The sequence below is a fragment of the Vigna umbellata genome, chromosome 2 (genome assembly GCF_029865625.1).
Source record: "Vigna umbellata cultivar VRB3 chromosome 2, Vumbellata_1.0, whole genome shotgun sequence".
NCBI lineage: Eukaryota > Viridiplantae > Streptophyta > Magnoliopsida > Fabales > Fabaceae > Vigna > Vigna umbellata.
The window spans coordinates 14,239,109-14,263,060 of NC_142166.1; the positions used below are offsets into that span (position 1 = coordinate 14,239,109).

The window sequence follows — 23,952 nt, forward strand, 5'->3', positions numbered from 1 at the left end:
ATTAAATATAAATAATTTTATGATTTTATCTTAAATAATTTTTATTTATCTTATTGCTAATTTTATAATTAAAAATAATTAAATTTAAGAAACGATCAAATTGAAAAGAAATTATATTCAAAGAAGCTGTTACTTAAAATTAAAAAATAAATATGACATTAAAAAGAAAAGTTCACTCTCTCTCTATCTATCTATCTATATATATATATATATATATATATATATATATATATATATATATATATATATATATATATATGAATATAAATAATAATTAGAATAATAATTTTTCTACTTTTTTTACAATCACATCTTGAGGTAGTATTTTTCTCTAGTGTAAATTAAAAATTGAACACGATCACAAACAGTTAAGTGTTTGTTAATGATGACCTATTAAAAAGATATGGAATCAGATGCAGCTGTGAACGCGGGAGAGACTTAAGAGAAAAACAAAATCACAAAAAAGGAAATCGGAATCGGAAAGAGAGAGGTTGGTTACTGAATCTTGCGGCCGCGTCGAACACGGCCACTTCTTTTTCCCTCTCTCTTCTTTTTCCCCCTCTCTTCTTCTCACACTATTCCTTTCCATAAAAATCTCTGTAATTCCGCATTCCACTTTTTCTATTTCTGGTAAGCATTTCTGTGCCTTCTTCCATCAAAACGAAAAACCCTAACTCCTAACCGCTATATTCTCTTTGTCTTCTATACTTTATTCCTGCAACGAAATTGCCCTAGTTCGTTCTGTCGTTTCCGATAATGTGTTTCAGTTTGTTACTGTTGTTGTCTACTCATTTTCCTTTTGGGAAGTAATTTTCTGTTTTCATAGTTTGATTTCTTTGACTACACTTTCTCTCCTTGAAGTTCAAGTTACAACTGAAGCTAAACCTCCAATGAAAATACGTTGTAGGTTTTATAAACATATTGTCATGCTATGCCTAGAGATATGAGATGGTCATGATTGGTATAATGAGTTTAATTCTCCACGGTTTTTTGGGGGCGAATCGAATGATGTTAAATTTTGCTTCTACTAATCATGCGGGTTAATCAATATTTTACTAATCATGCTTGTTTTGAGAGATATATGCTTCCCTACCCTGCTATTTGTGGATTATGCCTTAGGTTCAAAATTTAGCTCATTGACATTATTCCTTTTCAACTTTAAGCTGTCTAAAGTTGTATTGAATGTAATGTAAGCATGTTAATAATTTATGTATTACATATTGAATCTGCCGGCTCATTTTAGTTACTTTACGTTACATTGTTGTTTTGTCATCTTAACCTGCTTTCTTATAATTTACTGTGGTTATAGGGATAAATATGGGCCCTGCAGAAATTGTGGATTTATCCAGTGATGATGAAAGTGAAACAGTTTGTTTGAAAGCTGTTAAGTTGGAGGGAGATTTTGTTACGGATAAGAGATATCAAAGTCATACTACTCGACAAGATTCTGAAGAAAATCTAAGTTCTACTGGTCCAAGTACAGGTCATAGTAACTCCAGTGTATTGGAACAGGGACCATCGCCTGTTGATGACACAGGCATTTCTTATGTGTCACCCATTGGTGCAGCACCCTTGTGCAGGCAGTTTTGGAAAGCTGGAAACTATGATGATAGGATTGGTTCTAAAGTCACAGTCCAAAGTAATCCAATATAATTTTTTGGTCAGATCAGTATATGTTTCTAATTTGGTTCTATGGATGCAACTCCTCTACTCATTGTTCTGTGTACAAGTCCATATAAATACATCTTTAATTGTTGATAATTTTTCTTCCTGCCTGACTTACATGGGGTTCTTATTCCATTGTTATGCTTTTTGGGTTGCAGATGCTAAAAGTTATCTACACGTGCACCCCATGTTCCTTCACTCAAATGCAACTTCCCATAAGTGGGCATTTGGTGGTATGTTCTTACCATCTTTATAGACTCTTATTATGACCATTTTAATTGACCACCTTTGGTGATATTTTTCCAGGATCTGATCTTTTTTTTTTTTTTTTTTTTTTTTTCTGTTTGCAGCCATAGCGGAGCTTCTTGATAATGCAGTTGATGAGGTTATTATTCTTGATGTTTAAACTATTGAACTGCATGATATTTTAAATGTCATTACCTGTCATTTTCTTTTGTCATCTGCAGCGTACTAAGCTATTGTCTATGCCTGGTGATATAGTACATTGTATCTACTTGTAAACATAAATGTTTGTTGCTGTTATTGTTTTATGCCTTTTCCATCTTTTAAGCCACCAATACATATTTTTATTTGATTTTTGTTGCTATTTGTTTTGCATTGTGAACATTTGTTCTTAGGATAGATCCAAAGTGGGGCTACCTTTGTCATTGTAGATAAAACTTCAAATCCAAGGGATGGGAGTCCAGCGTTGTTGATTCAAGGTATATTGCTTTTGGAATTCTTTATATAGGAACATATTTTTTTGAATCTTTATTGTGGCTTTAAACTTGTAGCCTGAATATTTCATATTTGCACTCGATACAGTGATTCTAATTGTTTTTATTTGATCCTAACACTTGGAAATTAGATGATGGTGGTGGAATGGATCCAGAGGCAATGCGTCGTTGCATGAGTTTTGGATTTTCAGATAAGAAGTCACAGTTTGCTATTGGACGGTGTATGGATTTTGACTTATTTTTCTGCTATTGTTTTCATATTCCCTTTCATATTTATTTTTCAATTGCGTCTTATAGATGGAAATGGCTTCAAGACCAGTACTATGAGGCTTGGTGCAGATGCCATAGTCTTCAGTTGCCATCTAAATAATAGGTATGCATCTACTAGTGAATGTAACATTACCCTAAAGATGGTGAAGGCAATGTGTTGCCTGCTGTATTTTCTGTCACTTTATTATGTTGAAGAAAGGACAGGTATTATTATTGATTATTTATTTTTTGAAGTCCATACCCACTCAGATGTATTTGTTCATGTATTGTTTAACTAATTCTTATTTATAAAAAAAAAGAATAAATTCGCCTTTATTTTCCGTTTCTTTTTATAACCTCGGAGAAATGTGAAGATATAAGGTCTTTCAAAAATAGAAATAATCTGCTTTCTAATGTTAATTCATTCTATTTACGCTCATTATTATTGATCTTTAGTGGATTCCCCTTTTCCTTTTTGACTAATTGCTGCACTTAATTTCTTGGCTGGAAGATAGGGAGGCTTTTCAGCAGGCTAACAATGTATGAGGTTAGATGGGGAACAAATTATTATTTTTTCTTACTGTTTCTGTCCTGAACAGGATTTTGACTCAAAGCATTGGACTTCTGTCATATACGTATTTGACACAAACACAGCTTGACAGAATTGTAGTGCCCATGGTAAGTGGTATTTTTCATTTTTAACTAGTTGGAGGTTTTGGTACCTCTACATCCATCTCCTGATAAATTTTCTATGGTAAAAGCTTCTATTAGTTTCAACTTACTCCACTAACTCATCTTTTTCAATTTCAGGTGAATTATGAATTTGATACATTCACTGAATCATTGAAAGTATTAAATGGAAATGAGCATTTTATGTCTAATTTATCCTTGCTGTTGCGCTGGTCACCATATTCATCAGAGGCAGATCTGCTGAAACAAGTCAGTTTCTACATTTTCCCTTTCACCCTGATAATTGTCTAATTTCAGAGTGAGTCGTTTTGTAATTTGTGTTGTTTCTACGAGAATGATCTCTTTGAATGTGGCTCAACTTTATACACTCTTTTGGACATGCAATGTAGATAGTTACAACCATTAGGTTGATAAGAGCCCACCAAATTTAGAAGGTTATTAGGGCTCAAAGTGATGATTTTCTCTTCATCCATGAAGAGTACATGTGGACAATGGGTGATGAACAGCACCACATCGACAGTGTGTGATGAATGTAACCACAAAATGAACAATCACAATATATTAAGCAATGAAAATCCAGCTCCCGAGATTGGGTGCTTTAATACTAAGTTGAAAGAAACAAAATTTGTATCTTAGTTGTATATGATGTACAATAATTAATATGGCTTTTTGAAATGTAAAATCAATGAAGAAAAAACGAAAAATAGGAAAAACAAATATCTCATAATATCCTAAAGATAAACTATATGATATCCTAAAGATAAATGACTGTCTTATGATATCCAAAATATTAGTCAAAGTGAAAGAAAATTATTTGAATGTGTTGGAGTATATTTACCACTCAACAAATGGATTTCTTTGTAACAAGAATGATCACGAAGATGCTAAATACCAATTACTAGTTAGTTTTAAGGGAACAGTTAAAACAACACAACTCCCTAAGCTACATTGAAGTATGCTATTCATTAACTGAACTACTGGAAGGATAATAAATATTAAATGTTCCTATTTCCATTTGTTTAACACATCACATGATATTTACGACAATAATGTACTAATTTGTTTCATGATATTGGTTGCTATCTTCATGTATTAGTAGCTTATTTTGACTAGAAAATTTCATCTCTCTTGTAGTTTGATGACATTGGACCTCATGGTACTAAAGTTATTATCTACAATTTGTGGTGCAATGATGATGGGAGTTTGGAGCTAGACTTCGATACAGATTCTAAGGTTGTATTTGTTATTTTATTGGTTTTATTTTTTCTTGCTTTTTTCAGTTTTTATAATCTTGCTTTGTTGCTAATGAGGGGTAATTCTTATACGCAGGATATTCGTATTGCAGGGGATATCAAGCGTATTGATACACTTAAAGCCTGGAAGAGTATAAATGAGAATCACATCGCTAATCAGTTTCGTTACTCATTACGTGTATGCTTGATATAGCAAATTATGGTGTAGTGGAAATTTAAGGTTGAATTTTCTTGAGTCTAATATTCTCATGTTGCCCAGGTATATTTGTCCATATTGTACTTGAAGATCCCAGCACGTTTTCAAATTATGTTGCGAGGGCAAGTTGTGAAGCTGCACAACATTGCTGATGATCTTAAATATCCTCAATTTGTTAAATATGCACCACTTATTGACGGATCTGCAACGGTTATTGCCTAACTTTCAGAATATTTTTAATTATACGTATTTGAGTGTATACATTACTTGACTATATCTCCTTTTTTGTTTAGGATCAGTTAAAAATCTTAATTTGTTATTGTTTATTAGCTTACCTAAACTTTGTTAGTTACAATGTGGAGAGCAGCTTGATTGTCGCAATACATCTTCATAGTATGGATGTCACAAAATTTAACCTCTTGAAGGAATTGTTTCACCCATATAAGTTCACATGTTAGTGATGCCATTGCCCTATACTCGGCTTCCGCGGTTGATCGAGCTACTACATTCTGTTTCGTACTTTTCCATGAAATAATGTTTCCTCCCAGAAAAACACAATAGCCTGTAGTAGACCGTCTATCAATAGGTGAACCTGCCCAATCTGCATCACAATACCCAGAGACCTGAATGCTTCTTTTATCTTCATATAACAATCCTTGCCTGGTAGCCTTCTTTACATACCTTAGAATGCGAATGAGAGCATTCCAATGGTCAACACATGGAGCCTGCATGAACTGACTAACCACTCCAATTGCAAAGGATAGATCTGGCCTTGTAATAGTGAGATAAATCAGTTTTCCAACCAGCCTCCTATACCTCTCTGGATCGGAGAATAATTCACCTTCTTCTGTCCTTAATTTCTGGTTTGGGTCCATGGGACTGTCTACCGGTTTACAATTAATCATGCATGTTTCTTGTAATATATCAAGAGCATACTTCCTTTGGGAGATTACAACTCCATCTTTTGATTGCGCTACTTCAATGCCTAAGAAGTATTTGAGACTTCCAAGATCCTTGGTTTGAAAATGTCTACACAAATACTCTTTTAGTTGAGATATTCCAACAACATCATTTCCTGTAATGACAATATCATCAACATATACTATTAAGTAAACACATTTCTCGAGAGAAGAATGACAATAAAAAACTGAATGGTCTGCTTCACTGCGTTTTAGCCCAAATTTTTGAACAATGGAGCTAAACTTTCCAAACCAAGCACGTGGGGATTGCTTGAGGCCATATAGAGATCGATGCAATTTGCATACCATACCAGACTCCCCCTGAGCAACAAATCCAGTAGGTTGCTCCATATAAACTTCTTCCTCAAGATCACCATGTAGGAAGGCATTCTTGATATCAAATTGATGAAGTGGCCAGTGACGAATGACTGCCATGGCAAAGAAGAGACGAATAATAGTCATCTTGGCTACAGGAGAGAAAGTGTCACAATAATCAAGACCATAAACCTGAGTGTAACCTTTTGCAACAAATCGAGCTTTGAACCGATCAATTTCACCATCAGGGCCAACTTTAACTGCATACACCCATCGACAACCAACCGCCTTTTTTCCTGGGGAAAGGGGCACCAGCTCCCAAGTATTATTGTGGTCAAGAGCCTGCATTTTTTCAATCATAGCTTGTCGCCATCCAGGATGATCAAGTGCTTCTTTCACATTCTTGGGTATAACAACAGAGGACACTGAGGATAAAAGGGAAAAATAGGAGGGCGACAATCGATGATAGCTTAGAAAATTATAAATGGGATGAGGGTTTCGAGTGGAACGAGTACATTTTCTAAGGGCAATAGGCCATGCTGAATCATTTGCACCAGGAGACGTGGGAGGAGGTGATGAGGGAGACGAATCTGAAGTAGGAGATTCACCATTGTCTTGGGGAGGTTGACTATCCATTGGGGCCCTGTGTGGGATGATCTCAGTATGTGGAGAAACAGGTGTAGAAGGATTGTGATCAAGACTTGGAATGACAGAGACAGTGGAGCTATTTGACTCAGCCATTGGAATAGGAAGGACCTGTTGGAGGATAGAAACATCCTGAACAGATGGAGAGAAGTAAGGAGTCTGTTCAAAGAATGTGACATTGGCAGACATGTAATACTTCTTAGTTTCAGGAGAGTAACACCGATATCCTTTTTGAAGTCGAGAATAACCTAAGAAGATACATTTGAGAGCGCGAGCGGAGAGTTTGTCTAGACCTGGAGACATGTCATGAACAAAACATACACAGCCAAACACTCGGGGAGATGTATGAAAGAGAGGATCATTAGGAAACAAAATGGAGAAAGGGACTTTATTATCAAGAGAGGAGGAGGGCATCCTATTAATAAGATAACATGGAGTTAAGATGGCATTCCTCCAGTGATGGACATGAATATGGGCACCAAGCAAAAGGGTACGAGCAGTTTCAACGTGTCTATTTTTTCGTTCTGCTATACCATTTTGCTGTGGTGTATGAGGACAAGTAGACTGATGTAAGATATCATGGGAACTCAAGATGGCAGAAAAGGAGGATGAGAAATACTCTTTTGCATTATCACTTCTTAATATTTTGATTACTTGACCAAATTGATTCTTGATTTCATTCAAAAAGGAGGTAAAGATAGCTAACAATTTAGAACGATTTTTCATAAGATAAATCCAAGTACATCTTGAATATTCATCAATAAAGGTAACAAAATATCTAAAACCAAAGGAGGAGATACGACTAGGTCCCCATATATCATAATGGATGATGGAAAAATTAGAATTACATATTGATTGAGACCTTTTAGGAAAGGAAGATCTAACATGTTTTCCTAATTGACATGACTCATATTCTAAGGTTTGGAGACCACTAAGTTCAGGACACATCTTTTTTAATTTGGACAAATGAGGATGGCCAAGTCGATTATGTAGCACTTTAGGATTAGGAGGAGCAACACAGGACACCCTTGGACGAGATCCAAAATGGTATAATCCGCCAGCTTCATATCCTTCTCCAATCTGTCTCCCCGAACCATGCTCCTGTATAACAAAAGATTTATGATCAAAGGTTATTGAACAATTTAACATTTTAGTCAACTGGCTTAAGGAAATTAAATTAAAAGGACAATTAGGGACAAAAAGGACTGAGTTGAGATTGAGGAAGGGAGACAAAGAAACAGGACCGACTCCTTTGGAAGAAGTTTTAGATCCATTTGCAAAGGTTATGAAATGAGGTTTTTCTCGAAAGGAAATAGATGAGAACAAAGAGGTATTACCAGAAATGTGATCAGAAGCACCTGAGTTAATTACCCATGAATTTTGACCTTCCATAGATTGAGAAACGCAGGCTGTTGATGTATTGGGAGATTGAGATGGTTGTGCCAAGCGGTTAGACTTTAACCTTAAATACTCTTGATATTCATCCTCAGAAAACATAGAAGTGGAAGTTTCAGTCTTTGAAGTGGAAGTTTCAGTCTTCGAAATATTGGCGGTTTTGGAAGGAAAACCATGTAAGAAGTAGCAATTCTCTTTGAGTATGACCCATCCTTTTACAGTGTGTGCATTGAGGACGTCCTCGACCTCCTCGTCCTCCTTCTCTAGTGCCACGTCCTCCTCTTCCTCGTGTGGCAACCATGACAGATGGTTCCACTAGTTCATGCTCTTCTTGAGTTTGAGGTATCGGGACACGCAGAAGGCGAGTGGTCAATGTTTCCATAGAGGGGACCTCATGACTAGTTAGAAGTTGATCTCTGAGATAATCAAAATCGGGATGTAGGGCACGAAGGATCAACACCATGTAAAATTTGTCTAGTTTCTTTTTTATATCCTCTAATGTATCTACTTCCAAAAACATCCTAAGTTCTTCGACAGCAGATTGGGCTTCAGCCATGAAAGACACCATATCATGGTCTGCCATTTTAAGAGATGCAAGCTTGTTCGTAGTGTCATAGAGACGTTGAATATCGTTGGCATAAATGCTTTTGGCTTTCTTCCAAAAGGAGTGACAAGTTTTGAAAGCCCTCAAAGATACAAGAAGTTTGGGTTCCACTGATTGCCATAACAGGGCACACAACTGGAAATCTGCTTGTTTCCACTGATCAGCTTTTTCAGTAGGCACATGGCTTCCATCTCGCTCCAGGTGGTCATAATGCCCTTGGCCAAGGAACCACATTTCAACGACAGCAGACCATGATAGATAATTTTTTCCATTTAGCTTCTCGGAGGTAATTGATGGACTTCCGGAGAAGGAAAGAGTACTGCCAGACGCCATTTCTGAAGAAGACGAATAGTACTAGCGAGGAACAAGAAAACCCTAAGTGTTTAGACAAAGAAAACTATGATAGTGATGGACGACGGTGGCCGGAAACAGTGGCCGGCGGTGGCTGGTGGCCGGTGGCCGGCGGTGGCTGGTGGCCGGTGGCCGGCGGCGGGCAGCGGCGGACAGTGGCTGGCGACGAAGAACTGTGGCGCCGGACAGATATATATTACGAGACAGAAACCAGAGCGGGTTCCGCTCTGATACCAACTTAAGATTGAAACTGTAAAATAATTCTAGAGGGCCTTCATTGATCCCTCTCACAATCTTCTATTTATAAGAATAAATTGATACACAAGTACATGATAAATAGGATAACCCTAAACACAATCATGATAAATAGGGTAATCTTAGACACAATATAATCATGATAAATAAGGTAACCCTTGACACACTATAATGATGATAAAATAGGATAAATATCCTAACACAGCGAGAGTCTAGATTCTTGGTAAAGATAAAATTCCAAGAATAAATGAATTAGTGGCTATGGTCAAAAGTGAAGAAAGCAGAAGGGGGAATAATGTCGGAAACCCCAGCCACGGAAAAAAGGAGCCACCTAGTATTTATTGGGGATCCCATAATCGTGACAAGAAGTGGGGATAAAAGGAGACAACACTAGAAAGGGAGGACAAGTACACATAGGTTCTGCAACAGATGAAGAAAACAAAAGAGGAGTTATTCAACTTAACCTGTATGAAGTACAACAAATGAGGTCATTCCTCAAAAAGATGGATAAGTCACCAGGTAGTTGTTCTCTGGCACACTTAGGTATGCTTGGTGGGTTTTCTTCTTTTGGACTTAGTGTCTCAGATAAAAACCATAACCCATATTGGATAATAGATTCTGGTGCTATTGACCACATGACACCCTTACCTAGACATTTCTCAACTTACACCCCTTGCCCTAGCAACAAGAAAATATCCACAACTGATGTTCTTTGGTGACTACAATAGATAAAGGAGAAGTCCAAATAAGCCCATCCGTAACCTTAAAAATGTCCATCATATTCCTAAATTGTCTGTCAATTTGATTTTCATAAAAAAACTCATACAAGATCTATCAAGTAATGCTATTTTTTATGACAATGTTTGTATTCTATAGAACACAGGGAGGATGATTGGACATGTTAAAGAATGTAATAGCTTGTATTACTTGGACCATCCAAATTTGCCTCTAGAATTGGAAAACAACACCTCTTTTTTCTTTGATTCAATAAAGATCAACAAGAATAAGGGCTTTCTACATCACTGTTGCCTTGGACATCCATCCTTTAGGCCTTGTTCACTTGAGTGGATTTGAGGGAGAGTAATTGAGGGGATTTGAGAGGATTTGAAAATAAATTTTTTTTGTTGTTTATTTGAGTTAATTTGGAGGTAAGTGAGAATGAATTTGGAAGTAAAGTTTGTGAGAATTAGTCTAGGATTTGATTGACGTGACAGATTAAAAAAATTTACTTCCAAATCCAATCTCATTTACCTCCAAATTCACTCAAATAATCAACAAAAACATTTATTTTCAAATTCTCTCAAATCCCTTCAATTACTCTTCCTCAAATCCACTCAAGTGAACAAGGCCTTAGGGTCATAAAATCATTATTCCCTTCCCTTCTTAGCAAGATGTTGCAAGTCTCAATTGAAAACGATTGGACATGTTAGAGAATGGAATAGCTTGTATTACTTGGACCATCCAAATTTGCCTCTAGAATTGGAAAACAACACCTCTTTTTTCTTTGATTCAATAAAGATCAACAAGAATAAGGTCTTTCTACATTACTGTTGCCTTGGACATGGTTCCTTTAGGGTCATAAAATCGTTATTCCCTTCCCTTTTTAGCAAGTTAGATGTTGCAAGTCTCAATTGTGAAATGTGTGAGCTTCCTAAGCTCAAATGTGTTCCTTTTTTAGTTAGTAATAATACAAGCACTTTTTCCTTCGATTTAATTTATACTAACGTGTTGGGTCCCTCAATGGTCCCAAATATTTCTGGTGTCGGTTGGTTTCTTACCTTATAGATAGTGTACTTGTATCCCATGGGTTTTCTTACTAAAACAAAACTCCAAAGTCAGCTATGTGGTTCAACGTTTTTTCTCCATGATAAAAAATCAGTTTGGTGTTAGCATTAAGAGGATCATGATAATCCAAAAGTTACTTTAATCATGGACTTATTTCCTTTTGTCAAAAAGAAGGTATCATTCATGAGTCCTCCTGTGTCAAAACATCTCAAGGCATTAATCCACAACTAAGGCCATCCCCATCATCTTCCAACACAAACCACTCAAACACACCAATGCAAACACACCCAATGCAAAGTCATTCCAAGTATGGCATAATACTTCTGATAATTCACCCTACTCTTTTCATTAGTATGCAGTCATAATCTATATAAACAAGAACTCTCTCAATCCTACTAGGATTGAAACCTTGATGTTTAAGATTAGTGCTCCACTCTATGATACTTGGTCCTTCATTTCTCTTTGATAAGATTACAAATTCATTGGATGCAAATAGTTTTTCAAGTCAAAGAGAATCTATGGGTTTTTGTGGTTAAGGGATTTTATCAACAATTTGGTAATGGCTACAATGCAACTTTTTCTCTAGTCACCAAACATGTTTGTTTAATTTCACCCATGTTACATGTCAATGGTCTCTTAAGAAAAATGAATTATGTAATGCCTTTCTCAATCATGATTTGTTTGACAAATCCTTAGTTAAGCGTCTTCACTAGGATGTATGTGGAAAGCACACCCAACAAGCATAGTTTGACAAAAAATCTTGTACTAATTGTATTTCTTTATACTTTGTTTAAGTATTGTTATTTGGATTATTTTTGTAGGGAACAACTTTGACAGTCACAACAATCGGGTTTCTTAAGGAAGCTCCTCAAGTCAATATCCACGGTTTTAATGTATATCACAAAAATCGGCTTATCCTGGTAATTTTAACCTAAAATATTCTAATATATATTAAGTGTGTATGCTTATATATGTTTGTGATTGATTAATTGGTAAATTCTTTATAAACTTTAGTATTGATTGGGTAAATTTTTATGTTTCATGTTGCAATAATTATTAAATCTATGTATGTTAGAGTAATTATTAACCCTAAAGTTGGGAGTAGTTTGTTGGGTACTACTTCTAACTATACCTATGAGTCTAGTGCAACCCATGAGTTGTACCTAGTTCTGACCTAGGAAGTCTGGTGTAGTCGTTTGATCTTTCATGTTCTCGTTGTATCACTTTCTCATCGTTATAAATAGAAGATCATAAGAGGAGTTTTTTAAGCTCTTCTAAACAAATTCAAGGCATTAAAATAGATCCACTTATCTGTTTTTAATATTTATACAGAGCAAGTTGATTCCACTGTTTGTCGATTAGTCATTGTTTGTTGAGTTCATGGCTAACCATTGTCACCTTATCTCTCTGACAAGCACTTGGATGTCTCAATGAGTGATGAAAAACCATGTATCCATTGTCACTATCAATCATCCACTACAGTTCTCATTTGAGAGCACTAAATTTGCATTGCATCTTCAAGCGTTGGAGAACCTAATCGGTATCAAAGGTAGATTCATCATTAGGTGCTGCCACACACAACCCCTGCAGCTAAGCTAGGTTCGTGTAGGTCACATGCTACTGTTGTTGGCCTCTGTAGTTTCTGTTCCAACCATTTTTTTTTCTTTTTAGTCTCTCTTGGAGACCTTCAGGGTTTCCCTTTTTACCCTTGCGTTCTTTGTTTCTGATCTAAAATGGCCTCTAGACATGTCTCCTCCTTTTCTTGGTCTACATTTGTTGAGCTTTGGTTTCTTAGCGAAGGTTTTCATGATCACTTGGAAGGATATGGATTTTCAACTTTTTGGCTTGTGGTGGCAATATGTGGAACCTGGTGTATGAGAGTGTGAATTAGCCATAGTTAAGCTGGAATGAGAGAGAATCAGTGTCAAGAACACTGGCAAGGGAGCTTAAAGGGAAGAAGGGCCAGCAAGTGCTGAGCAAAGAAATCTGTATGTTGGAGGGACACAATGCCTCTGATGGAATAGACTCGTGAACACAAAAGTAAATGGAAGATTGTGCCGTGTCTGTCAAAGCTAAATTTTGCTAGTTAATGTTTGGTTTAAATTTAAAGGCACAAGAGAAAAATGTAGTATTAGCAAATGAATTTGTTAAAAGAATGTGTGGCTATACAAGAAAGGGTAAGGATACAAATATTATGATATAATAATATCTATCGAGAAAAAAGATATCAAAATCAGTTAAGTTAGTTTGGACACATGAAGAAAAGGTTACTAGAGTGTAGGCAGACACTAGTATGGAGTTTCTGGAGGCAATATACTTATATAAATGTATAGAGAGCCCATGAAGGATGCCAATCTCACTTAGTGGGAGAAGGCTATTCTTGGCATCGTCATATGTTTTACTTTTCCAAAGGATTCCTGGATCAATTTTGTTAGGAACCCAGAATTGAAAAGAGAAAGAAGATTAATATTCTTTATTGTATAGACTGAAAAGAACACAAAAATAGGAGAGCACTCTCTTCTCCAAGGGTTTCCCCTTCACAAAGAGCTAAAGCTCAATCTACAAAATTATCCCCCAAAAGTCCCCTGCATACCAGGACCCCCCAACTATATAAAGGAAACCTCACTCACCCTAACAACCTAACTCACAACTACCTCTTAATCTGTTTCCTCACATTATATCCTATTATATTCATAGTTTCCCCTTTTCTCATTTTGAATACATTCTGCTAAAAATATTGTAAAATAATAGTATTAGACATTTTAACTCATTCTGTTTATTTTGCTTTAACATGGATTTATCATTTTGTATTCTGTTTTTACTCTCTAATACTGTTGTTACCCTTTACTAGCCATTTTGGCAGGTTGTAAGCTATTTAGACAGTAGAGGTAGAGGAGTTGTTGGTGAGTAATATTTTACTACTCACTTTCAATTTTATCTAATGTTTAGAGACGTACTGCATCTGCAGTATATGGGTTCCTTACTATGTTAATTAATCTCTGGTAATTTCAGGTATCCTGCAGGCAGATTTTATTGAGCCAACACATAACAAACAAGATTTTGAGAGAACTTCCTTGTTTCAAAAGCTTGAAGTGCGATTGAAGCAGATGACATGGGAATACTGGTATAGTGTTTTGTAGTGATCTCTAGTCTTACTTGTCCTGCTCTACTTTGGACCATTCCAAGCGTTTGGTTTGTGTAATTTAAGTTGTGTGCCAACCAATACACATGTATGTTTAAATATTTTTTAAAGTATTTAAGAATTAATATCTAAGAGGGCGAGTCCTGGTGCAAAAGTAAAGTTGCACCTTGGCACTGGTTGGTTGTTTGAATTCGGAAACTACCTCTTTGCTAGGAGTGACAAAATGGGTTGAAACCATAAAATATGCCATGCAGAGTTATGTTGTTCAAACCACAACCTACCCTGCCAACCCTGGTCTCCCAGGCTTAGGATTCCTGCTTTGTATTTTTTTTTTTAATTGTTTAGTACTTTTAGGAAATCAAAAGCATGTTTGTTATTGTTACTTTGTTTTGTAGACTCAATTTCTCTGGGCTAATAACAAAATTTATATTTAAATAGGAATTAGAGACTGAACAACAAATGAAGAGCCTTCTGTTAGCGTAATTGTAGTTTAGTTTAGCATTAATATCTGACATGTCTAGTATTCTATTTAAAATTCTGCAGGGATACACATTGTACATTGTTTGGATACAAAGAAAAGAGGAAGATTAAACCTGGGATTACATCAATGCAAAAACCAGTGGTTGTAGAAAAACCAGTTGTATTGAACAAACGTTCGTCCTCTCTTTTCAATGCAGAAGCATACGGGAATTCCTTTCAGTGTTCCAAAAGTCTGCAAAGATTGGACCAAGGTAACTGCTTTTCTGAGGAATAAAACCTTATAACATTAGCTTAACCAACTTTATCTAGCTAATGTTTCTTCATTCAGGTTCTCAGAATAAGAGGAAGCACACACATGAACTGGTAAACCTTCTGGATACACAAAAGCTTGCGAGGACAGATATTGTAACCAGTGTTGAGTTTAATCAGAATAAACAGGTCGGCATTTGCTTCATCATTATGTTGAAATTTGTTAGTGAATATCATTTAGTAGCATATTTTCAATGGTATCATTTCTAATTTACTAAGGGAATATGTAGGGTAACTCAACCATGGTAATTGTCAAATTTGTTTCCATTATTGATACACCTTAGCTACATTTTTTCCTGTCGTTATGTCAGTGCAACATTATGTCAGTGCAACATGATAGAACAAAACATATTGAGATTGATATACATTTTATTATAGAAAAGTTAGATAGTGGTTTGATCTGCACTCCTTATATCTTCTCACAAGACAACCTTGCATATATTCTAACGAAGGGACTGAACAACAACAATTTTGAGAGTATTGTTTCCAAGTCGGGAATGGAAAATACCTATTCACTAACCTAAGGGGAAGTGTTAGAATTTGTTTTATTCGTTGTATTGTTTCTGTTAGGATTTATGTTTTATTGTTTCCTTATTTAGCAAATTATAATTACCCTATATGATGGGGATATCCCTGAATCATAGGGATTTGGTAGTCTAGGAGCTATTATTATACTTCCTTAAATAGCTTTCTAGTCTTGTATATATAGATTGTATTCTCAGCATAATAAGATGAAAATTCTACCCTAAATTATAACACTCTTAAATCCTTGGGAGCCTGTGGGATCTCTTGGGCAACTTGCATTGTTGCAAAACCACATCCCTTTTTCTGATGTAGCCACCTGCACAACATACACTGCTGCAGCAACACAACCCTCTTAGAACAGCTAGGCTCTAGAAGGGGATGGGGGGTAGTTCACCTAAATTCACAGGCTATGGCCAATTCTCCCTTAAGGTTAAGAGGTTTACTAATCAAATACAATTTATTACAATGACTACATAATGTTCTCTAGGTTACAATGAATACACAACTCTCCATGTTACATGAGTATAAACCTCTCTAGGTATCAATGAGTACTCAAAACTCAATTTGACATATCAAAGCTGTTTGCTCCATAATCCTTGCTTTTTGTGTCATCCTTTCTTGAGATTCCCAATTATGACATCAACTAGATTATTCTTAATAAGAGTTGAATTTCTTCTTGTGGGTTCTTTTATCTTTTTTACTTTGTTCGATGAATCATCTGGTGCTTGCATTGTATTGTCTAATGATTGTTCTGATGTTCTTGGTGGATGTACATGCATATCAAATCAAGGATATTTTTCTAGCTTTGATAATTTCTTATCTGGCTTGTGGTCTTTGAATCTCACATGAATTTCTTCTTCCACCACAATTGTTCTATAGTTCTATACTCTATAAGCCTTAGATGTTTTAGAATACCCTAGCAAGATTCCTTCATCTCTTCTGGAATCAAACTTCCCCAAACTGTTTTTTGTGTTCAGAATGAAACACTGAATCCCAAAATGATGGAAATAAGATATGTTGGGTTTCCTATCCTTCCACAATTCATAGGGAGTTTTCTTGATTAAAGGTCTAATTGGTTTTTCCCATAAGTGCTTAAAGGTGGAGTTAGCATTTAACACAGTTCAAGCCATCCCTTGGAAAGCACGATTCTTCCTCTCAATCACACCACAATTGTTCTGGGAGTAGAAAAGTCATGCTTAATACCAGGGTTTTCAAAAAGAGCTTGAAAATGTTCATTTTCAAATTCATCCCATTTTAACTTTGAACATAATTTATAAGCCTTTTTTTGTTTTGGACTTGTTTTATGAATTCACAAAAGATTTTAAAAGACTCATCCTTGTGACTTAGGAATTTAACTCATTCATTTAGTATAATTGTCTAGAATGACTAAGTCTTATCTCTTACCACTAATAGACTCCATTCTTGTTGGTCCAAAATGGTGGATGTGTATAGTTCAAGAGGTCTTTGGGTAAAAATATCATTTACATTTTTTAAAGAACTTTTAATATGTTTTTTTTTAATGCATCACTCAAAGAAAATTGTCTTTGAATGGCATCATTGGGAAACCCCTTATGAGGCTGTTTTTGCAATTTTGAGAGTAATCTCAAGTTTGCATGTCCACATTTTCTATGCCATAGCCAATGGTCTTCTTTGATTGTCACGAGACAAGAAATCTTTTGAGCTAATAACTCTTCCATATCAATTTTGTAAAGATTTTCTTGTCTATGGGAAGTAAATAATTTGGTTCCATCATTGTTGTTGACTATGCATTGGTCTATGTTAAACAAAACACTATACCCACTGTCACATAATTGGCTTATGCTAAGTAGGTTATGTTTCAGACCAGCAACTAAAAGAACTTTATTAATATGGAATGAAGGTCTCAGACTTACCTAACCAATATACTATTTATCCTTCCATTGTGGTCTCCTCCAAAAATTACCTTTCCTTCTCTCTTCATCTTGAGGTTTTGGAATATAGACCTTTCTCCTATCATGTGACGGGAATAGCCACTCTCTAGGTAACCAAGACACGTGTCTTCTTTGCTGGGTCGAAAATGTTTACAAGAGAAACTATTTTATTTAGGTACCCATACTTTTCTTGGTCCTTTGGGAATGTCTTCCAATGTAATTTCTTTTTCAAGGAACCACTATACGATACAGCAACAGATGAACTATGCTGTAGTTGGTCTTGTTTGGGTTTGAAAACATTTTCTTTTTCATATCTCATCCTTGTTTTATCATGAGATTTTCTTGAATTTTGATTATAAGGTCCAAGATTCCCCGCTTAAATTAGATTGAAATAGAAGTTTTCTGAGAGCAGAATTTTGAGAAATAAGATCATTTTTGTATATCATTATTTTAGTCTGTATAGGTCTTTACCAAGACTTTCTTTTGTGAGGAGCAATTCTTGAGTCTCTCAATTTTCATGCTGAGTGTCAAGATTCGGTTTCAAATACTTATTTGCAGGTACTTTGTTTCATCTAACAGGGTATGTTGTATCGTCTAGTTCTAGCAAACCCTTTCTTTATTCCATTGTATTCCTTCTAAGCCTGCATTGTCATACTTCAAACCTTAAAAATATTCGATATGAGTAATGTTGAACTGTAGAATATTCATCCGAGCCTTAGGCTTAATCGGAAAATTTACCTAAAATGGTCTCACTTCGTCCAAATTTCAAAAGGGATGGGAAAATCAAGTCATCTCACTACCTAACGTCTAATCTTTCGATCCCAAATTTGCAACATGGACAAGGCAGATGTGGTTGTACTATCATGATTGTGGAATGCCATGACACTAGAGGTGATTGATGCTTAAATTTTTATGAAGACAACCAAGGAGGTATGAAATAGCTGTAAAGCAAATTATTCCAAAGTTGGTGATGCTGCCCAAATCTGAGATTAAGATGAGAATCTCTAATGCAAAACGAAGGGAAATACCTAGTCATTTAGTTAGTATGCCCATACACTACAAATTTTGTGGCAGTAGTTCGACCATTGTGAGCAATTTGAAGCGAAATGTAATGAAGATATTGCACCTCCTCAAATACTACAAGGACAAGGACGGGATCTACAGGTTCTTGACATGATTAAATAATGAGTTTAATCCTGATAGAATTCAAGTGCCAGGGAAGGACCTATCCTCACTCAATGAAACGATGATTGTATTTTGGGCAGAAGAAGCCCATAGAGTAGTAATGTTAGAATCCCCGTCAATTGAAAGTTCAGCCTTTCTTTTACAAAACAAGGGGAAGAAAATTGGACAAGGGCAGATCACTTCATCAGTCTGGAAATGAAGTAGGAGGAATAGTTATTCCTAAAGGAGATAATAGATTTCTTTTGTTGTACCTATTGTAAGAAGACACTGTGCACTTAAGACAAGTGATGGAAACTTCATGGAGCCTCCAAATCCAAACTGGAAATGGACACCTAAAGGAAATCAATGTGGAATACATAATAAAGTCCTTGTGGCCCAACTAGGCAATCCTTCATGGGCCACCAGAGTTCAACACAGGAGATTATGAAATTAAAGGGGTTGTTGGACGCATTAACAAAGCCTGTAGATGCAAGTAATTGCTCCTTAGCTTTTGTAGGAAATATTTCTTACTCCTATGCACACCATGCCTTAAATTCCTCTAAAGGTGTTTGGGTTGTTGATTCTGGAGCCATATCCCACTTGACTCAATCATCTACTAGGTTTATATCTTATAGACCTTGTCCAAGCAACAAAGAAATTGCACTTGCAGATGGAACTTTCGATACAATGGTTAGAAAAGGAGATGTTATGATAAACCAAAATCTAATTTTGAAGGATGTTTTGCATGTGCCCAAATTATTTTTCAATTTGATTTCTATTCACTAGCTTACAATGGATTTACACTGTTTAGTGTTTTTTAGTCCTACAACCTGCCAATTTCTGGATTGGAGAACAAGTAAAGATGATTGGACTTGCTAAAGAAGACAATGGGCTCTACCTTCTAGAGGATGCTAACAGAATGCGTAGCACTTAAAGTCAAAATTTCTGTTTGCTGTCAGAAATGTTTCTTAATTTATTTCAAAAAATTGACGTAAAAAATCTTTCATTGTGATACTTGGGAAAGTACAAGCGTGTTGATTTTTTCCCTAGTAATAAAAGAATAGTTGTTCCCTTTGCATTAATACATAATGATGTGTGGAGACCCTCTAGTATTCCTAACTTAAGGGGCGCTCGTTGGCTTGTCGTATATTGATGATTGAACTGGAGTCTCATGGTTACTTATTGTATCTAGTGTTTTGGAGAAACTCCTCATTTATTCATTGTAGTTATTTACTTGATTTCTTTGGACATCAGACTCTGCCACTATAAATATTTGAAAAGTTTTTTTATGCCAACTTTACCCTTACATTTTGTGTAGACCACTGCAACTCCAGCCGGCCCAGTGGAAGACCAGAAGAATTTACATTTAATTCAACAAAATGAGAAACTGCGTGCGAAGTGAGTATATTTTTAATTGCAGTGACTTTGATGTGTTTTGTTTTTATGAAATACTATTCAGCAAGTTGGATCGGTTTCAAATGTTGCTCACTTCGCTGGCAAACAGAAACTATGTGCAATGATATTCATTTTGATTCTACAAATATTTGCCAAACTTAGCTATGGCCTCCATCTTTTCCCTGCAGATGTCTAGAATTTGAAAAGACGGGAGAAGAACTTAATCTCAAGGTAATTTTTACAAAATAATGAAGTTTGGTGAAATTACTTTGCATATTCTTGTTGCCTAAATTCATATTGAACAACTTTATTCACAAAGAATGAAATCGTAGTGTTCTGTTAGTCATAAGTTTGGTGTAATTGCATTGGCATAATAACTAGAGAGCGCGTTCTTTTTTCTTTCTGGCTTTTTCTAATCTTTTAAAGCCAGACGTACAAAAGTATTTTTCTTGGACCATCCCCATCTAAAAGTAAAACAAAAGAAAAGAAAATATAAGCATAATTCGGTATTGAAAAAGTGTGGTTAAAGATTTGTATGTTTGTTAAAATTAGATAATCTGGTGCATATTGAGAGAATGGTTATGGTTATGGTTGTACAGGTGGCGAATCTTAAAAGTAAAATACAAAAAGCCCAAGATGAGTATAAACGACTTTTGGCAGAAGCAAAGGACCTGGACGTGAAAGAAGAGTAGTTGTGCAGGTGTAACTTTTTCTTTAACTCTTGGTTTGTAGAAATGTTGTATGTATAGGCTAATCCTTCTTGAAGTCTGGGGCTCACTAGGTTTTGAAGAATTGAAAAGGATGATAGGGTCTGAGTCTTTGTTTTTCAGGCTTCCTATTCCTGTATCATGTACATGTACATGCAAGTGAGCCACAGCAATCGGAACTTCACTTCCACCTCTTGTAAAGTACTTTTCAAACTTTAAATATAACCCATTCATCTTTTCTTTTCACTCATTTTTTGGATTCATTATTGGGAAATTACTTATTTTATTTGTATAATTAGAAAATAACACAAAAATAGTTAAAAAACCATCTACCCTCTTACATAATAGTTAAGATATAAATGACTCTCAGGCCTTACAATGGTAAAGATATAAACTGACTCATCATCTAAAGTAAGAAATATTAATTATGTATCAAATCAAAACTGAGTCATTAAATGACATTAATTTTTCAAAATTAATTATTTTAATAAATTTGAATCAGTGCAATAAATTTTCTAAAAATGCAAGAGAACAAACTATTATTAAAACTATGTTGTTTGTAGTATTTGTTTTCTAATAAACACCATAATGTAACATCGCGAAATGATTTGTTTATTCAACAATAAAAAGGCAAATGACTTACCGGATATTTTCTGTTTGTTCAATTTTTAAGAATATTTTTAAAATTAAATAGGCAATTTAGTAAACTTATTCTATTTAAGCTTTTAAACATTAAATTATTAAATTGTAATAATTTTACTATTAGTTAATAAATGATGTTAATTTTCTAATTATTTAATTAATAAAAATTCACGATTAATAATTAAATTATAATTGCTAACTATTTAGTTATTGAATAATAAAATAAGTAAACTACTGAAGTTAATTAATAGTATTAATTTTACTAATTATTCAATTAGTAAGTATTTTTTCTTAATTTATTGTAGTTAAAACTGTAAGCAATAAATAAATAATATAATAAATGCTATTAAATATTTAATTAATATGAATCTAAAGAAGATTAAATAATTTTAATATAATTATTAAAATATTTATTTGATAACTAAAACTTAAATAGTTACAAGAAAGTACAATTTACCTTTTTAAAAGTAAATTAAAAAAAAAGTAAAAAAATGTGGCGTGAATTCGCTTCTCCAAACCCTGGTTCACACTGCTACAATATCTGTTAGAAAATGGAACATTGGGAAAAGCTTTTACTTCTGGAAATTTTTTATTGTTTAATAATAAAAAGATCTCGTGAAATCCACATATTTATTGTTAAATCTCTTATTATAGCATCACCTGCAAATATTTTTAATATTTTATTTTATTCGAAGTATAAAAATATGATATTTCAATTAGATTGACAACTCATATTTTAATAATTAATAATTGATAATAATTTACATTTAAAAAAATGATATTGAAAAATCATACAAATATATGACAAAAAAAAATATCAATCAATAAAACATATTATTTGAAAAGGTTGGTAATACATAAATCTCCCTTTTTCTACTATTTCCCGTATGAAACCTGTTTTCCATGTTCACTGTCTTGAAACTTACCCCTTCTGAACACAAACCTGCCCGTTGCCCGTTGCCCGCTGACCGCTGCCGCTGCCCTTAACCTAAATTGTTTGCCCTAGAAGCACACTTGGTGGCTCTATAAAAGCATCTCTTTCTCTCTCAATATCCTCCCACCTCTCCTTTCTCCTTTTGTACGTCCATCTTCTTCTACTTTCACTTAATTGAATATTCTCCTTTTCACTCTTCTTTTCAACTCCTGCAAAACACTTCCATCCGCATGTGACACATCATGAACATGACGGCCATATTTTGCACAAATTGAGATTTCAGAGTTTGATTCACTAATTCAGTGCTTCAAGCTGCTTCTAATGAGAGGTTGATGTGATTCTTTCAACGTTTGCATAACCCTCTTTCATCTAAGAAGCATACACTCTTTTTTACCACCAAACTCTTCTCTTCATCTACTTTCTCTTCTATCACTGTGGAAACTTCCATCTTACATCCTTTCATTTGAAGAGGAAAAGAAAATATAAAAGTTTAGTTGCTTTGGTAACTACCTTTTCTTACAAGCAAAAGGGCATGTAGATCCGCCCAGAAAAAGACCCTAAAAAGTAATCAAAAGCATATTTTTTCACAAATATTCCTTTTCTAATAAACATAACTTCTCTAATCTAATTGGCATGATATTTGATCAATTTTTATCAATATTATTATTATTTAATGTTTTGGAAAACCCATTTATTTAGGGTGATCTCCTTTTGTAAAAGTAAAATCCCTTTTTTTTGAGATTGATATGTTCTAAAGCCTTTGGACTTCTTAACAAGGAAATATAATTCCAATATTTTTGTCAAAAATTACATAGGATCCCACTTTGCAGCAGTGTCAACTTTATCTGTATTTGGATTAAATATAGAATAATGTTTGTCTATATGAATTGATTCTTTTTAGTTTTTTTTGGATGTGAAAAGATGTTTGTCTGTAACATAAAACAAAAGAAACGTTTACTTTATGGTTCAAAATAATAATATTTTATTTATATTTATTTTATTTTTAATCTAAAATTCTAATATGTATTATTATATTATTAAAAGAAAAAGGACAAAAAGTATAATGAATTTACTTGAGACTAAAAATCAGGTTTATCTTATTTGGCGAGATTAAAATATACTTAATTCTTAGAAGACTTTACACCGACTTTGAGACCATGCAAAAGTGCATTAGCTGTGAACAATACTGTGTATGTGACAGAAATATTTAAGATAAAAAAAATATGAAACAAACTAAAATTAAATTTAATATTTATGCTTGTTTGATAGAGATAATATGTTTTCTAAAAAATATATATTTTTTATTACATAGATAAGGTTTATTTACATATAGTTTACCCACTGTCTGTTTAAAAAAGTATTAAGAAAATATGTGGCAAATGCATATTTCTTACAATCGAGTGAAGGGTAAAGGGTAATTGACTTCTTAATGTAATTTTAATCTATTTTTTCATACAATTAACCTGTTTTGTTTTTTGTTAGATAACTAATAACTTAAACAAACTATCGTTAAAGAACTTCAATGTCGATTCTAATTGATAATGGGGTAAAGAATTTAAAAGTGAAGTGAAGTTTTTTTATACGTAAAAATCAAATCAAAGATAAGGATATGATTGAAAGGATAGTTAATTAGTTATTATAATGT

At 34.4% G+C, this 23,952-nt stretch overlaps 1 protein-coding gene across 3 annotated transcripts; it reads left to right on the top strand.

The window, feature by feature from the left end:
• Positions 1 to 358: 358 nt before the first annotated feature.
• On the top strand, positions 359 to 20,977 carry DMS11 (Histidine kinase-, DNA gyrase B-, and HSP90-like ATPase family protein). 3 transcript variants are annotated; one of them, XM_047305120.2, is made up of 20 exons: positions 359 to 490; positions 1,310 to 1,639; positions 1,824 to 1,898; positions 2,016 to 2,050; positions 2,309 to 2,387; positions 2,534 to 2,623; positions 2,700 to 2,775; positions 3,251 to 3,329; positions 3,462 to 3,590; positions 4,476 to 4,574; positions 4,671 to 4,772; positions 4,854 to 5,000; positions 11,921 to 12,019; positions 13,951 to 14,002; positions 14,112 to 14,223; positions 14,785 to 14,972; positions 15,050 to 15,159; positions 19,948 to 20,027; positions 20,213 to 20,255; positions 20,624 to 20,977. In XM_047305120.2, the coding sequence occupies exons 2-20, from the start codon at positions 1,318 to 1,320 to the stop codon at positions 20,714 to 20,716; spliced, it is 2,010 nt and encodes a 669-aa protein (XP_047161076.2). In that variant the 5' UTR covers positions 359 to 490; positions 1,310 to 1,317; the 3' UTR covers positions 20,717 to 20,977. The 3 variants fall into 3 exon arrangements, with proteins under 3 accessions (XP_047161076.2, XP_087962378.1, XP_047161075.2); XM_088106252.1 differs by having other exon boundaries at positions 413 to 630; positions 13,963 to 14,002; XM_047305119.2 differs by having other exon boundaries at positions 414 to 630.
• Positions 20,978 to 23,952: the final 2,975 nt, after the last annotated feature.

Bases quoted from the DNA above. Each gene is read 5' to 3' on its own strand.
- DMS11 (XM_047305120.2), top strand. From the start codon at position 1,318: ATGGGCCCTGCAGAAATTGTGGATTTATCCAGTGATGATGAAAGTGAA. The intron at 4,773-4,853 runs GTATGCTTGATA...CATGTTGCCCAG, and splicing joins AGTTTCGTTACTCATTACGT to GTATATTTGTCCATATTGTA. The intron at 15,160-19,947 runs GTCGGCATTTGC...CATTTTGTGTAG, and splicing joins AGTTTAATCAGAATAAACAG to ACCACTGCAACTCCAGCCGG.